Here is a 16,160-nt window from a genome sequence, read left to right on the forward strand (position 1 = left end):
GCGGCCATTTGGGGAGTGAACCAACAGAAGGAAGACCTTCCTTTCTGTCTCTCTCTCTCACTGTCTATAACTCTGTCAAATAAATAAAAATAAATAAATAAATAAATTGTGTCCTCAAGATTTTAAGCTTAAATAAGAGTCTCAGTTGAATGTGTATATTTTCTACCTCTTTTATTCACACTTGTATTATATCTACATCATTCCTTAAAATTTTATGGAAACTACTTTTGAAGTCTAAATCTTCTTAACGCCTAACAACAAAATTGTGATTTCTGTGAGCTAATCTGTAATGTTGCTCCTTCCTCTCACTCTGTCAAAAAAAATTTTGGTGTTTCTCAATATGTGCATTCAATTAATTTTTTGAAATTGAAATATCGGAAAGAAGCTCCCAAGGTAAAAAAAAAAATAAAAATTAATCTAGCAATCAAAAAATAGAGAACAAAATCAAAACAAATTATATTTTATTTACAACATATAAGAAAGACAGTAAATCAAGTGGTGGTGTTTATCTTATTAAATTTTATTTTATTCTAATGCAGTGAAATTATATTTCATTTTCTTTTCAGACATTTCATATATCTTGTGTTCTGTAATCTTTAAATTGAATATTTTATCCTGTAGGAATTGTGAAGTGAACTTGAAGAAAGGCTTTATAAAGCAACTTCCTGGGAAATCTTTCTGTTTACACTCCCTTTGTTACACCACCTTTCTTTTGCCTCTGCAAATAGCAAAGGCCAATGTAACCAACTTGCACCAGACACTGCCAGTTTATAAAAAGATCAAAAGTCAGGAAACTCTCAAAGTGATAATGAAATTTGGAGATTAATTTTTGTGGGTGATCTGTTAAGACTGCCTGCCTAGCCCAAGCAGTTAGTGGGAGCCCAGGGCACATTTTACCCCCACCCCCACCTTCTGCCAATCTGGTAAATTGCTCTTGGGTGTGGCCCAGGCCCATTAGGAAAGATACTAGCCTACATGACCTTCAGGCTGATTGGAGAAGTATAGCGGCACCAATATAGGTTCTATCCTATAGAATTAGTGTTGCCCTGAATCAGTTATGCCCCTTCTGCCTGTCCTTTAAAAAGTGTGCATGGTCGTTAATAAAGCGGACATGTTCACTGAAACTTATCTCCAGTACTTGCTGCCAAAGAGCGCTGTTGCCCCGCCCATACAGACAGCACTCCAGTCTCATGGGATGAGCCTGCAACTGGTGCCCAACATGGGGCCTGAGCACATAAGTGAGCAAGGGTGCAGGCCCCAAGCCCTCTCTGCTAGGTTGAGGGGACATTCGTTCAGCTGGTCCCAGGGACCCCACCGTGCACCAGCCCCAACCCTCTGTGCTGCATGAAGAGGGTGCCTCCCTCACATTCTAGGGACCTCTGACATGGTCCTGAGCTCCCCTTGTAAACGTGATGAGAAGTGTCTGCCCACGTTCTCTAAATTTGCTTATCTTCCTACCTCCTACCTTGTCTCTTATCTGCGCACGCTGCCAGAAACACGGGTGGGGAAGGGAACTCCAATGGGAAAAGCAGGACTGCCCCGGGAGCCCAGTCACTGTGCGGTACCTGGATCACAGAGAGCACACTATTCTGGCCCTGCGGGTAGCCTCAGGTGCATGTCTGGGCCAGGGGCAGGGACTAAGGCAATGGAGGTGGGGTCTGAAGCCCTGGACTCCTCTCCCCACCTGGGTGCACATGGGAACTGAGACACACAGAGAGACCCATCCTGGCCCATGGCTCTGGCAGCAGCCTGCCCACCAGCCTGGTGGGTTCCCATAGTGGCGGTGGCACTGTGGCACCTGCTCCAGTGGTTGCTAATGTGTTCTTCTATTATAATTCTCTGCTCAAGCTAAATGGATTTAAAATCTATCACCACTATCTGGTAGTCTGTAAAATATGTTCTTTTCATCTTAAAGAGGCACTCCACTTCCAATTGGTCTTGTTCCAGTTTTGCTCATACTAATTGACTAACTTACATGTTTCAGAACTCAACAACTTCTGGGAGTAACTGATCATGCAGGGGACACAGACATTGGTGGTGACTGAGACTGCTCCAGTTCACAAAATGAATTTGTTAGATGAGATAGGGATAGGCAGAGACATAGAGACCCAGGACAGGCAGGGCCTGCACTATGCCCTCATAATCAGGAAACAGCTATAGAAGATGTGATGATTCTTGGTTTGTTTGGTTTTTTTTTTAAGATTTATTTATTTATTTGAGAGGTAGAGTTACAGAAAGTGAGAGAGAGAGACAGAGAAAGGTCTTCCTTTCAGTGGTTCACTGCCCAAATAGTTGCAACGACTGGAGCTGTGCTGATCCAAAGCCAGGAGCCTGGAGCTTCTTCTTGGTCTCCCACGCAGTTGCAGGGGCCCAAGGACATGAGCCATCTTCAACTGCTTTCCCAGAACATAGTAGAGAGCTGGATTGGAAGTGGAGCAGCTGGGTCTCTAACCAGCACCCGGATGGGATGCCAGTGCTGCAGGCCAAAGCATTAACTTGCTTCGCCAAGGCACTGGCCCCCAAGATGTGATGATTCTACACCTTTCAACATTCCTTAGGACTAAGGGAATGGAGTCTCTGAAGGGGGGATGATGTAGGCAGGTATATAGGATTAGGTTTATGAACTGGAAGACCACACCTTTACCACGCCCCACTGTGTGACCTCATGCCCCTAACTGACCACACCTGTGTGCCCACCTGCGGATTAGAACATGGTGGGCCCAGCCCTTTTTTCCCTTTGCCATTCTTTTTCCTCCCTGCCCTTAATCCCTGTGCTAAGCACTCTTCAGTTTAAACCCGAAGCTTATTGTGGGTTGTGGCTTGTTGCCTGCCATGCAAAGCAGGGTCACATTTGGTGCCTGAGATTACTGATAGCTCACGCTAAAACAGAGGGGGGAGATGTGGATGATCCTGCTGTAGGCAGTGGGAGCTCAGAGCACATTTTCCCCCACCCCCACCTTCTGCCAGTCGGGTAAACTGCTCCTGGGTGTGGCCTAGGCCCATCAGGAAAGCTACTAGCCTACATGACCTTCAAGCTGATTGGAGAAGTATAGTGGCGCCAGTATAGGTTCTATCCTCTAGAATTAGTATTACCCTGAGTTAGTTACACCCCTTCTGCCTGCCCTTAAAAAGTGTGCATGGTTGTTAATAAAGCGGACATGTTCACCAAAACTTGTCTCCAGTGCTTCTTGCCAAAGAGCGCCGTCGCCCCACCCATGCCAATAGCATTGTGAGCCTCACAGGAGGAGCCCACAAATTTTATTTGTTAATTTTCTCATAAGAATTGCAGAACAGTTATGTGTTTCTATTCCATGTTGAACGTTGCGCCACTGAAAAACATTTCTTTGAGGAAGTTTTCTTTTAGGACGCTGAATGTACACGTAAGTAAGCTTTAAATTGTGTGCTCTTCCTGAGAGTACACATAACACATTTTTCTAGGAATTAGATTTTTTAAAGCATGTTCAAAATATTGAAATATTTTATAGTGGAATCCTACATAGCTTCACACTAAAAATGTAGACATAGTTGCTTAGATGATTTTAATATTTTTAATTACCTTAAATACAGAGGAAGTAAATGAAAGCAATTTATGGATATGGTTACTTACTTAAATTTTAAATTTGTTATTAAGCATAGAAATAGATACTATAACAGTCTTCATGTTGACCTTATAGGATTGTGCGGGGAAGATACTGTTTATGTGGAGGAGAGGGGGAAGTATAGGGGGCTGAAGGGGAGGGGAGGGGAGGGGAGGAGGGGAGGAAGAGAGGATGGTGTTGGGAAGAGTGAAGAGACTCTAATTACTTATGATTAAATTTTATGTAATCCATTGCAAATCAAAACTGGAAGACAAGCCATGGAAAGCTTTAAACTATATCTTTCAGCGATTCCTTTTTCATTTTGGTATTGTTAATAGATCCAAGAGAGCATGATATACCATTTTTTTACGAATGTGTTTTATCAGTGTCCTTTAATAGATCAAAAGACTCTCTCTTTTTAAAATTCTCTGCCCCCTACCTCTGTCTCAGATAATTATGCATGTCACAGAGAGTTAGAAAATAGCAACAGTTAGAAATTTTGTTAATGGACTCCTTCACATTAATTACTACTGTTTAATTTCTGCAGATATTATTTTTAAAGAATCATCTAAAAGGTAGCAATTAAGCACGGAGTCAGCTACATAAGTTTTTTTCAGGAAAAAAAAAGAAATGAAACTCTAAATAATAAAAAAATAAAAAAACATAAGCTGTATTTTTTCTGTCAAAATATTAATTTTCTTCTACAAGACTATCATCAAGCTTGAAGAGTTTTAGGTCATTGTTTCATCTTGCGCTCAGTCTATCAAGAATGAAACTGAGGGTCCATAACTTAAGGAACTTGCTAATAACTTAAGGATCATGCCGGAAATGACAATTCTTTCACTCAAGCAAGCAGACGTTTAGCTAGGTGGTTCAAGATACTACTCCATGTCTGCTCTTATTTACTTCTTCACTCAACATCATAAATAGGTCCATTTTGTAAATTTTGGTCAACTTAGCTTAATATATCTGGACATTGAGACAAAATTGGATAAAATTAAGAAGAAATAATTATCATAAATTGTCAAAATAGCAATTTTCTAAAACATGGAATACTGCTTATATTTTTCATAAGTCAGGTTAGGTGTATATGAGCCCTAATAGGAAAAATAAATTTATGGATTAATTAAAACAACAGCTACATGGGTATTCAAATGACATTTTACACATAAATATGTAATTGACTAATCATCACCTAATTATTAAAAGTTAAGATAAGTCATTCTATTTAGATACGTAGTAACAGAAAGAAAATCAATTATTGAATCATTTTAAAATAATCACAAAAATCTTTTAAGCACAGCTAATGATCAAATGAATATATTGCAAATTAACACACTTTTTTATTAAATATCAACAGTAAATATACATTAGTGTACATTTAATCTTGTCTTATTAACAATGTGCCTCCCGAGTATTTGGGGTCCTACCACCTACATGGGAGACTGAGATGAAACTTGTGGTTCAGGATATTCTAGTCTTGGATGGCATGTAAACCAGTGGATGGAAGATTTCTCTCTCTTTCTCTTTCTCTCTCTCTCTCTCTGACTTTAAAATAAATATATATATATATGTATATATATATATATTTAATATATGCCTAAAATGAATTTAGGAGTAATGCCTATAATATAGAGTTCATACTTTAGATTTGGGTTTTGGAAAATTTTTCTCTGTTCTGCTGTATCATTATTATTTTTATAATTTATTTCAAAAGTAGCGAGGCAGACAAAGAGGGGATACTTCTAAAATCCTGCAACAATCAGAACTTCCCTGGCCAAACATGTAGCCATGAGTTCAATCTGGGTCTCTCATTAGAGTGGAGGGGCCCAAATACATGAGCCATTACATGCTGCTTTCCATAGTGGACACTAGCAGAAAGTTGGAGCTCTGTAGTGGAACTGGAACTTGAATCCAGAAGCTACAATATAGAATGCGGAAATCCTAAGCGGTGACTTAACCTGTCATTATATTCTGCTGCATTCTAAATGAGTCAAATTTCTCTTCAATCTGTTGGGTTTTGTGGGAAGCACAATTTAGTTAAGATGAAATCCTCAACTTAAGTCTTATTATTATAATGGTTTTCCTTCTGCTCGAGTAATAGTGTCAACTAAGACACTCTCACCACCCCATTTCTTATCAGTTCAGGCTAATTTTATCTGCTCATATTGCTGCATACAGAATAGGGAAAAACGCAGTCAACTAGAGATTCATCAATTATGCCTTCATATAAAATTTGAAGTCATCAATGGCTTATCAGTTGCTGAGACTGCTAGTTAGAATCTCATGTGTGAGCAAAGCACTGGAGTAGATTATGAGGAAGATTAATAGCTAGTCAGTCATTTTTAAGCCACTACAAGTCCACAGACAGAAGAGAACATTACCTGATCCTCACCAAGTGCATTTAAAAGAGACTTTGGAAAAGTCACACTGATCATTGAAGGATCAACTTCTCCTTTGAACTATCACTGCCACGACCTCAGCCAAACCCTATTTTCTCTATTTGCAAACAGATTGTTTTTGACATGTCTCCTTTCAGATATTGATTTCCTAAAAGCTCTAATTTTCTAACACATAAAAATCAACCATTCAAAACACATAAACAAAATGTATTCCTGACCATTCAATCATAATTAACTTATGATCTAAAGCCAGAAAATGATTTCTAAATGGTCTCACCCAGAGGTTGAGGCAGTCTATTCAAATGCAAATTGTTTTTGTACTTGGGGCTGAACTAATGAGTTTCTCCACAATTCTTCCACAATTTATCTTCCATACCGATGATCTTCAAAACAAGTACACCAAGATGCAATTACTTAATCTTATGCATTTTGAATTTTTCTAAGAATTTCTACTTATTGATATGATATTGACAGTATTCGGAATCCATTTGCAAGAGTATGCTCAGAATATATTGACTCTTTTCAGGAAAGTATGTCCTTAAAAGGAGTACTTTATTCATGAAGAGAGAGTAAACATTTAACATTTACATCTGGTAATGTAGCGATCAAAAAATCACCCATTTCACAGGTCTGCCACAGTAATTGAATGAACTGAGACTGGTAAACCATTAGAACACTGTATAACACAGAATGAAAATGTCACCTTACTATCTCATATCCATTAGATTTATCTCATATCCATTTATTAGACTTATCTCATATCCACTATATTATCTCATATCCATTAGATTTAGTCTAGCAGCTATAGTCTAAATCAGTACATACCTGAACAAAGTAAGATTAACTATATATTTTGTCTCTGAAATTTGAACTTTAGGATATCCCTTCAAGTGCATTTTATATATAACAAAAATAAAGTCAAAATAGCTCTTAAATGAAGTTGTGGTTGTCCAGGAAACAGAATGGATATATTTTATTACTATTCCCAATGTAAGAGAATTAATGAGAGAAAAAGGTTACATGGTTAAAGGCAAATTCCACAAGGATGTGTCAGAACAACTTCCTTAAGAGTGTCAATTATCATTGAAGGTCTCTATTTTTGTAATGATCTTAAGTCATTTAATTACTACATTGAGAGTTTCTGATAAGATGTTCTTTAAGTTTCCTTTAGGGCAGATAATATTATAACCCTCATAACACTTTTTAAAATAGTGATAAATGATTTAAAAAATCTTGAAAATAGATATTGAAAATTTTCCTTTATAGAATTATCTCTAACATATGTACCATTTATAACTTAATTGAAGTGTGGTAATATTTGAAAAAAACTAAAATGATGCTCAAAATTGTTTAAATCTTAGTAGCCACTGTTATTATATTGAATGAAAGCATCATAGACTATTCTAGTTATAAATGGAGAATTGTATGTAAATGTGATTTTTGTTATTCTTATTGCCTTTTACAATTCAAGTGAAAATGAGTATCTTTAGTTCCCATCAAGGTGTCATATATGGACTCTATCTGCATCTATTTTTTCTGTTATTTAAATGTAAGCACTTTGTTATTGCTTTTCACTTACCTGCTTAAAATGTTGAATTTGTCTCAAAGTGCTGTCATGAAGCTACTGAAGCATCCTTCAAGATCACCTTTTAGTTTGCCATGTGTCAGTACGAGAAAGGGAGAGAGGAAGAGAGAGAAGTCTAGAGGGGAGAGTAAGAAATATACCAGATTTAAAAACTATAGCAGAATATGCTATATTTCCCTCCCCTATGTCTTATTTTAGTTGTGAGATCAAGGTCACAGTAAGAATCGAAGGCAGAAGACAGGTGAAAATACTGCACATTTAAGAAGTTTAAATAGTGTATGTTCTGGGAATCTGAGACAGTAGACTGTTACATTTTAGGTCAAAGGGTAAGATTTACATTTTTTGGAATTATCAGAATCTGGTAGAACAAATTTTAATTGGATGTTTTAATAGATATATTTTCTATTGAGTTGTTGATTATAATTTCATTAGCTACTTAATATTTTCTTTTTTTAAATTATAATAATTTTATTAAAACTCAATATAGTAAAAATCATCAAAAGACTAGAACAGGAATAAAATGATAGTTATAACTGAAAATAATATAGGAATAAAAGTAGTTATTTCATGTAAACCACTAAATGACATTTATATAGCCCAAATGAGTGATCAGCTGGTATTTACCTATTTCACTGATACTTTGATTCACTTTATAGTGTAGAGGGAAAATTGCACTTTTTATATATTAATTGGAAAGAAGAGGTGTATCAAGTATCATATAGGATACCAACATGGGTCTAGTGTTTGAAACGTTGCTCAAATAATTAAGAAAAATAATCAGTCTACTGGAAGCAATGTGATTCCTGGAGTTTCCTGATTAAAGAACTTTGCACTCTAAAAGTAATTAAGTATATTTTGGAAATGCTGGAAATATATTCATCAGCTTAAATATTAAATGTATTAGGCAATGTTTGCAATTTGAGTTTATTCAATGAACTTGTGGCACAAGAAATCAGTAATGCTTCATGAATATAGAAAGAAATCACATTAAGTTCTCACAATACAGTTTTTGACAATAGTTTTTAATTTTAGCACAAAACATGGTTTTGATAACATCCAAAATTTTATTTGTGTCAATATTACCTGTAAACCTTAAAATATTGCAGATGACCATGTCTCTATCCCAAGTCAGTGAATCATAATATCTTCATTAGAATTAAGAAAATTGTAGTGTTGTCTGATAATATTGTTGTACCAAGTGTGTAGTAATGCAAATAAATATCTTGTGTTTTACTAAGCTCTCAATATGTTAGCTACACCAGTTATTCTTATTCATTTTTATGCAGTATAATTTTTGAAAGTCATATATTTGCCTATTTTTCTATTGTACTTTAATAATAATAGTGCAGAAAACAATTTTCCAGAACCTATAATATTTTTGAATACGTGTATATTTAGTTTTATTTTCCTAGAAAACTTCAGGTCAACAATACATTATCTGATTTTTTTACCCTGGCTCTGTGGCATAGTGGCAAAATCTGTCACCAGTGATACCAGCATCCCTTATGAGTGCCAGTTTGGGCCCTGGTTGCTCTACTTTCAATCCAGCTCCCTACTATTGGCCTGGGTAAAGCATTTGAAAGTGGCCCAAGTGTTTGGGCTCCTGCCACCCATGTGGAAGACCCAGATGAAGCTCCTGACTCCTAGCATTGGCCTGGCCCAGCGATGGGCATTGTCACCATCTGGGGAGTAAACCAGCGGAAGGAAGATCTCTTTGTCTCTCCCTCTCCGTAACTCTTTCAAAATAATAAATAAATCTTTTAAAAAATTGATTCCAAGGTTGGGTTTTTAATTTTTGTAGCTATTACCAATGTGATTGCTGTTATGATTTCTCAGTGATTACAACATGGGTGCATAAAAACACTGCTGGGGATTAAGCCTTTGGGTTAGCAGTTAAGACACTGGTTAGGGCAGTTATGTTTCTCATTGGAGCATGTGGATTCACTGTCCTCATTTAGCTCCTTATTTAAGCTTTATTTAATACACACTCTGAAAGACAGTGTTGATAGTTCAAGGAATTCAGATGCTGTTACCCACATGGGAGACAGGTTGAATTCCAGACTCTAGATGTTGGGCCTCATTGTAAGAAAAAAGGGAGGCATAAGAAGAGATATTATATGCTCCCTCTCCTTGTCTTTCTCTCTCTCCTTCTCTCTCTCTTGTTCTCTCTCTCTCTCTTTCTCTCTCTGTGTGTGTATGTATGTGTGTGGGGTTATCTTTCTTATTTTATTTTATTTTATTTTATTTATTTGAAGGCAAAGTTACAAAGAGGCGGAGAGAGAGAGAGAGAGAGAGAGAGAGAGAGAGAGAGAGAGAGAGAGGTGTCTTTCATCTGCTGGTACACTCCCCAGATAGCTGCAAAGGCCAGAGCTGTGCTGATCCAAAGCTAAGAGCCAGGCACTCCTTTGGAGTCTCCCAAGTGGATATAATGCCCAAGGACTTGACCCGTCTTCAACTACTTTCCCAGGCCTTAGCAGTGAGCTAGATTGGACTGGAGCAGCCGGGACTCAAACCAGCACCCATATGGGATGCTGGCACTGCAGGTGGTGGCTTTACCTGCTATGCCACAGGGCCAACCCCATGTCTTGCTTTCTATGCCAGTTTCTGAAATGGATATTTTAAAAAACATTAATGATCTTTGTATGTTGGTTTTTGCTGAATTTGTGAGCTCTAATAGCTTCTCTTTTTGGAGTCTTCAGATTTATGTATACATATAGAAACTTGTCATCTGCAAACAGAGATAATTTGTCTTATTCCTTTTATATTTCTATGCCATTGATTTCTTTCTCTTACCTACTTTCTCTGTCTAAAGCTTCCAGAACTATATTGCCTAATAGCAATGAGGGTAGATATCCTTGTATGTTTCCAGATCTCAGAGAAAATTCTTTAAGGTTTTCCCCATTTCCCTTCTTAAAAGGTAATGGGGAAACTGTAAGTCTACATACAGACTATTAAAACTTCACCACCGCTTACATTTGACATTACACAGAAATCAACTTAAAACAGACCAAATATTTATATACAGTATCTGAAACTGTAAAAGAATAGTCATAAATTCTTAGTTGCCTCATTAAATTTTCAAGTACAGTTTTTCTTGGAAAAATAGCTGGAACTTCCTGTAATTTTCTTATCATAAAACAAAATAGTTTATACTATGTGATAAGAAATAGTAAAATAAAATATAGACAACACCCATGAAATAACTATTTGCTTGACCAGCGCCGTGGCTCACTTGGTTAATCCTCCGCCTGTGGCGCCAGAATCCCTCATGGGCACCGGATTCTGACCCGGTTGCTCCTCCTCCAGTCCTGCTCTCTGCTGTGGCCCAGGAGGGCAGTGGAAAATGGCTCAGGTGTTTGGGCCCCTGTACCCACATCAGAGACCAGGAAGAAGCACCTGGCTCCTGGCTTTGGATTAGCACAGCGCTGGCCATTGCGGCCATTTGGGGAGTGAACTAAGGGAAGGAAGACCTTTCTCTCTGTCTCTCTCTCACTGTCTATAACTATACCTGTCAAATAAATTAAAAAAAAAAAGAAATTACTATTTGCTAATTGATTCAGAGTCAGAGTTTTATCGATCAATACTATCTGCAACATTTTGTTCAATCTCTATATGCTTTTTAATTATGATTTTGCCTCAATTTCTCTTATTAATAGTAATTATCTTTTTTTTTTCATTCCAGATTCTACAATTACCAGAATAAAAATACCAGAAGCAGACTCCCCAATGATCATGTAAAAGAGTTAGAATGCAATGCTATTTATGAAATAAGTGGATAGAGTGAGCATACATTTTTCAAATGTACAATTAACTTTCAGACTAAATAATACAGGGAGAACACTATTAATACATTATCATTTATTTAAAATTACCTGACTTTGATCTTTACCAAGAAAAAGAAAAATTGGTTCTTAGTAAAAATAGACACATACAATTTCCTTAAAAGAGAAAAACCCGCTGGCGCCGCGGCTCACTAGGCTAATCCTCCGCCTTGCGGCGCCGGCACACCGGGTTCTAGTCCCGGTCGGGGCACTGATCCTGTCCTGGTTGCCCCTCTTCCAGGCCAGCTCTCTGCTGTGGCCAGGGAGTGCAGTGGAGGATGGCCCAAGTGCTTGGGCCCTGCACCCCATGGGAGACCAGGAGAAGCACCTGGCTCCTGCCATCGGATCAGCGCGGTGTGCTGGCCGCAGCGCGCCTACCGCAGCGGCCATTGGAGGGTGAACCAACGGCAAAAGGAAGACCTTTCTCTCTGTCTCTCTCTCACTGTCCACACTGCCTGTCAAAAAAAAAAAAAAAAAAAAAAAAAGAGAAAAACCTAGTATACACCATATGAAACTAAATTTAAATAACTTTACTGGAAATTTTATTACATTCCTTTTTTATATGTAAATATTTATTATATAAATTATAATGACTCAAATACTTAAATATAATTTTATGATTTTTTAAAAAAGTACTAAATGAAAATATTGAACATACTTAACTTTATGTTATATTTTAATTATATTCAATTAGAATATGTAACTCTCTCTTTAATAAGAGTTGCATTTTTAACTTTCATATCTATAAACTGTGCCTACAATGTTACCAGATATCACGAACTACTAGTAGAAAATAAAACCTGTTGAGTAAATGTATTATTATTCCATTAGTTGGGAACATTTATTCATTCAATGGAAAGAAAATAACTGAGGGATATATTTCAAAAAATTTAGTAAATTATCCAGATTATAATCAGAGAGGTTGTTTCTGGGTTGAACCACCAACAACAACGTAGAAGATCAGGAGTTGTACTTGAGTTTTATAATTTAAAGAAGAGAAATCCACAGTATATCATACCATACACAGAAAAACAGAAATACATACACATTTATGGACATACGGCTCTTCAGATGGAAAATGTACATGCTAAAAATGTATATGCTTGGCCGGCACTGTGGCTTACTTGGCTAATCCTCCGCCTGTGGCGCCGGCACACCAGATCTGTCCCTGGTTGCTCCTCTTCCAGTCCAGCTCTCTACTATGCCCCGGGAGTGCAGTGGACGATGGCCCACGTCCTTGGGCCCTGTATCTGCATGGGAGACCAGGAGAAAGCACCTGGCTCCTGGCTTCGGATCGGCACAGCATGCCAGCTGTAGCGGCCATTTGAGAGGTGAACCAACAGAAAGAAGACCTTTCTCCCTGTCTCTCTCTCACACTGTCTAACTCTGCCTGTAAAAAAAAAAAAAAAAAAAAAAAAGTATATGTTTGATATTAAAAAAAAATTTGCCAAAATCTATTTATCCACAAACTATTTGAGGCACATTCATATAATATAAGCCAGCTGGATATTGGAACACTGGTATGGGAAAATGTGTATGAATATATTTATATATAACACTATGTATTACATATGAGCATTTAAGCATAATTTAAGCATTGCTCATTGGGAACAAAGTAGGGGAGATACATTAAGAAATGATGACCTCCAAACATCAAGATTTAAAGAGCTATCATTTATCTCAGATGTAACTGGCATTTCCTTATCAATCTATACATCAGAAAAGCATAGTGATTTTTCTTAGTAGTGTGTGTAATAGTTGCTGATGGTGCTGGGTAGAATAGCTTTTTTGACATGTAAATTACATGTCTGGAGTAATCATTTAGACTCTGACATTTCAAATGCTTTTCTTAGCAGAGACGACTGCTCTTCCTAGTAAATGAAATTGACACAACAGTTGCTGACAGCAATAAATATGTGGCTTTTCTATTTCAGCATCTGAAATAAACCTTCTAATTTTGCTTAAAAATGTTTACATATATAGAGATTGAGAAGCTTGATGATTCGAAAACATGAATACTAGCTTTGTTTCAGCCTGCAGATTTCAAACATGTGCTGAATAGATACAAAGCCTTATAGGGAAAAAAAAATTAAAAGTTGTCCATGGGATTAAAAAAAATTGAAATCTTGAACACATTTGTGGAAATACAAATTAATAAAAGGTTGTAAATCTTTCAAACTCTTGATAAATATTCAGAGGTTGGAATACCATTATCCTTCTCTGAAACATACAGCTTTTGAAATCTAGGAGTTAGTTAAGTATAGTTTTCTTAAAATCACCTGTTGCTGTAAATAAAAGAAATTGTGTGGTAATTAAAAGATGATAATAATTACTGGAGATTAAGTTTTTAGAGAAGATTCTGGTAAGACAAACTTCAGAGAGTAAATGAGCATATTGAAGAAGAATATTAATTAGAAAAACATTAACTGATACTGATGGTATTACAAAAAATGAAGATAATCTTAATGAAAATATTTATAAAAGCCATTAGATTTTTTAAATTATGTTTTACCTTGAACTCTCCCTCCCTCCCCTCTCTTTCTTTTTCATATGTATATACCACTTAGCTTCATGGCTGTATATACTGATAATTTTCCCTGTCACTCTTTATTTTTTAATTTTTTAATCAGAATAATGGAAGGAAATTAAAATAACTATAAGTAATACATCAAAGACCAAAGTGGAGAAAGTATAAAACATGCAAACTGATTACATGTTTTCAGAGTAAAGTTAAGAAATATAGGAAATAACCCAATGTAAATGCTGTAATTATTAATAAAGTGCTGTAGAATGTGTTTGAAGAGTTAATCTGTAGATTCAGCAGCTAAGAAAAAAATAATGAGCCTGAATATACGTGAATAATAATTACTCCAACTGAAAGAAAATGAGAATGAAGAGTAAAAAATAAAACCACCACAGCAAACAGAATACAGCACCAATTGTGATAAATCAATCTGTAGTATTCTAACACAGGCATATTGAGAATCCTAGAAAAAAAAGAAAATAAGATGGAATAAATATTAAAAAGTAATTTTTTTGACAGGCAGAGTGGACAGTGAGAGAGAGAAACAGAGAGAAAGGTCTTCCTTTTCTGTTGGTTCATCCCCCAATGGCTGATGCAGCAGGTGCACTGCGCTGATCCGAAGGCAGGAGCCAGGTCTTCTCCTGGTCTCCCATGCGGGTGCAGGGCCCAAGGACTTGGGCCATCCTCCACTGCACTCCCGGGCCACAGCAGAGAGCTGGCCTGGAAGAGGAGTAACCGGGACAGAATCTGGCACCCTGACTGGGACTAGAACCCGGTGTGCCGGCACCACAGGCGGAGGATTAGCCTATTGAGCCGTGGCGCTGGCCTAAAAAGTGATTTGAAATTATTCTAATCTTTTGAAATTATTGAAGAATACTTGTGGGGAGAAATGTTTTGAACTAGAGTGACAGATACAGTTAAAAAATGAATCCAACAAAAATACTTAGTAGTAGCATTTGTTAGCTACTGAGATATCAAAGGAAAACTTTTAAAGAAGGCAAGGAAAGGAATTCATCTTATCTACACAGGAATATAACTAAGAATTAAAGCCAAATGTCTATTAGAGACAGTCAAGTAGAAGTGACTCAATAACATAATACTGATGGCTGCATTCAAATATATTATCAGTGTTGAGAGGATGTGAGCTTTAAAAACAGACAAATTAAAAATGAAAAAATAAGGCCGGCGCTGCGGCTCACTAGGCTAATCCTTCGCCTTGCGGCGCCGGCACACAGGGTTCTAGCCCCAGTCAGGGCACTGATCCTGTCCCGGTTGCCCCTCTTCCAGGCCAGCTCTCTGCTGTGGCCAGGGAGTGCAGTGGAGGATGGCCCAAGTGCTTGGGCCCTGAACCCCATGGGAGACCAGGAGAAGCACCTGGCTCCTGCCATTGGATCAGCGCGGTGCGCTGGCCACAGCACGCCTACCGTGGTGGCCATTGGAGGGTGAACCAACGGCAAAAGGAAGACCTTTCTCTCTGTCTCTCTCTCATTGTCCACTCAGCCTGTCAAAAAAAAAAAAAAAAAATGAGAGAATCAAAAGCATGTGCTGTAATGAAAATATAGTAACTAATAAATGGATAGATAGTTACCTTTTATTTTCTGAAAACATAGGCTTCAAACTGTTGAATTAACAGAGATGAAAACGGCATTCTGAAAATCACAGAAGCAAGCACTATTTAAGAACTTGAACAATTTTAATTGTAAATGTATAGTATATATTGTATATAATTGTGTGGCTATGAATACCTAGTAACAATTTCAAAATAATTGAGGAAAAAATAGTAAATCTAAAGAGAAAAATAGGTAAAATAATTATAGCAGAAGATGTCAACATTTGGTTCTCCATAACTGATAAAACTGGAAGAGAAATATAGTAAGGGTATAGCTGTCCTGAACAACACTTTTTGTATAACTTCACCTGTGAGTGATCAAAATGGATCAAGAATCTAAGTCTACGACCTGACAACATCAAATTTCTAGAGGAGAAAATTGAGAAAACAATTCAAGACATTGGCATAAGCAAAGACATCTTGGAAAAGACCCAGAAGCACAGGCAATCAAAGCCAAAATAGACAATGGGATTTTATCAAAATAGAAAGCTTCTGGCCGGCGCCGCGGCTCACTAGGCTAATTCTCCGCCTTGCGGCAACGGCACACCGGGTTCTAGTCCCGGTCGGGGCACCGATCCTGTCCTGGTTGCCTCTCTTCCAGGCCAGCTCTCTGCTGTGGCCCGGGAGTGCAGTGGAGGATG

The 16,160-nt window shown here is 37.4% G+C and overlaps 1 protein-coding gene across 1 annotated transcript in view; it reads left to right on the plus strand.

The window, feature by feature from the left end:
• The first annotated feature begins 1,111 nt into the window (after positions 1–1,111).
• The window catches only part of LOC133751549 (importin-5-like), a 73,806-nt gene continuing 58,757 nt past the window's right edge, over positions 1,112–16,160 (plus strand). Inside the window, exons 1-2 of the mRNA XM_062181662.1 lie at positions 1,112–1,238; positions 1,374–1,561. Coding sequence (XP_062037646.1) covers positions 1,112–1,238; positions 1,374–1,561 — 315 coding nt within the window. The remainder of the gene's footprint in view (positions 1,239–1,373; positions 1,562–16,160) is intronic.

The sequence above is a fragment of the Lepus europaeus genome, chromosome 2, assembly GCF_033115175.1.
Source record: "Lepus europaeus isolate LE1 chromosome 2, mLepTim1.pri, whole genome shotgun sequence".
In the NCBI taxonomy this organism is placed as follows: Eukaryota; Metazoa; Chordata; class Mammalia; order Lagomorpha; family Leporidae; genus Lepus; species Lepus europaeus.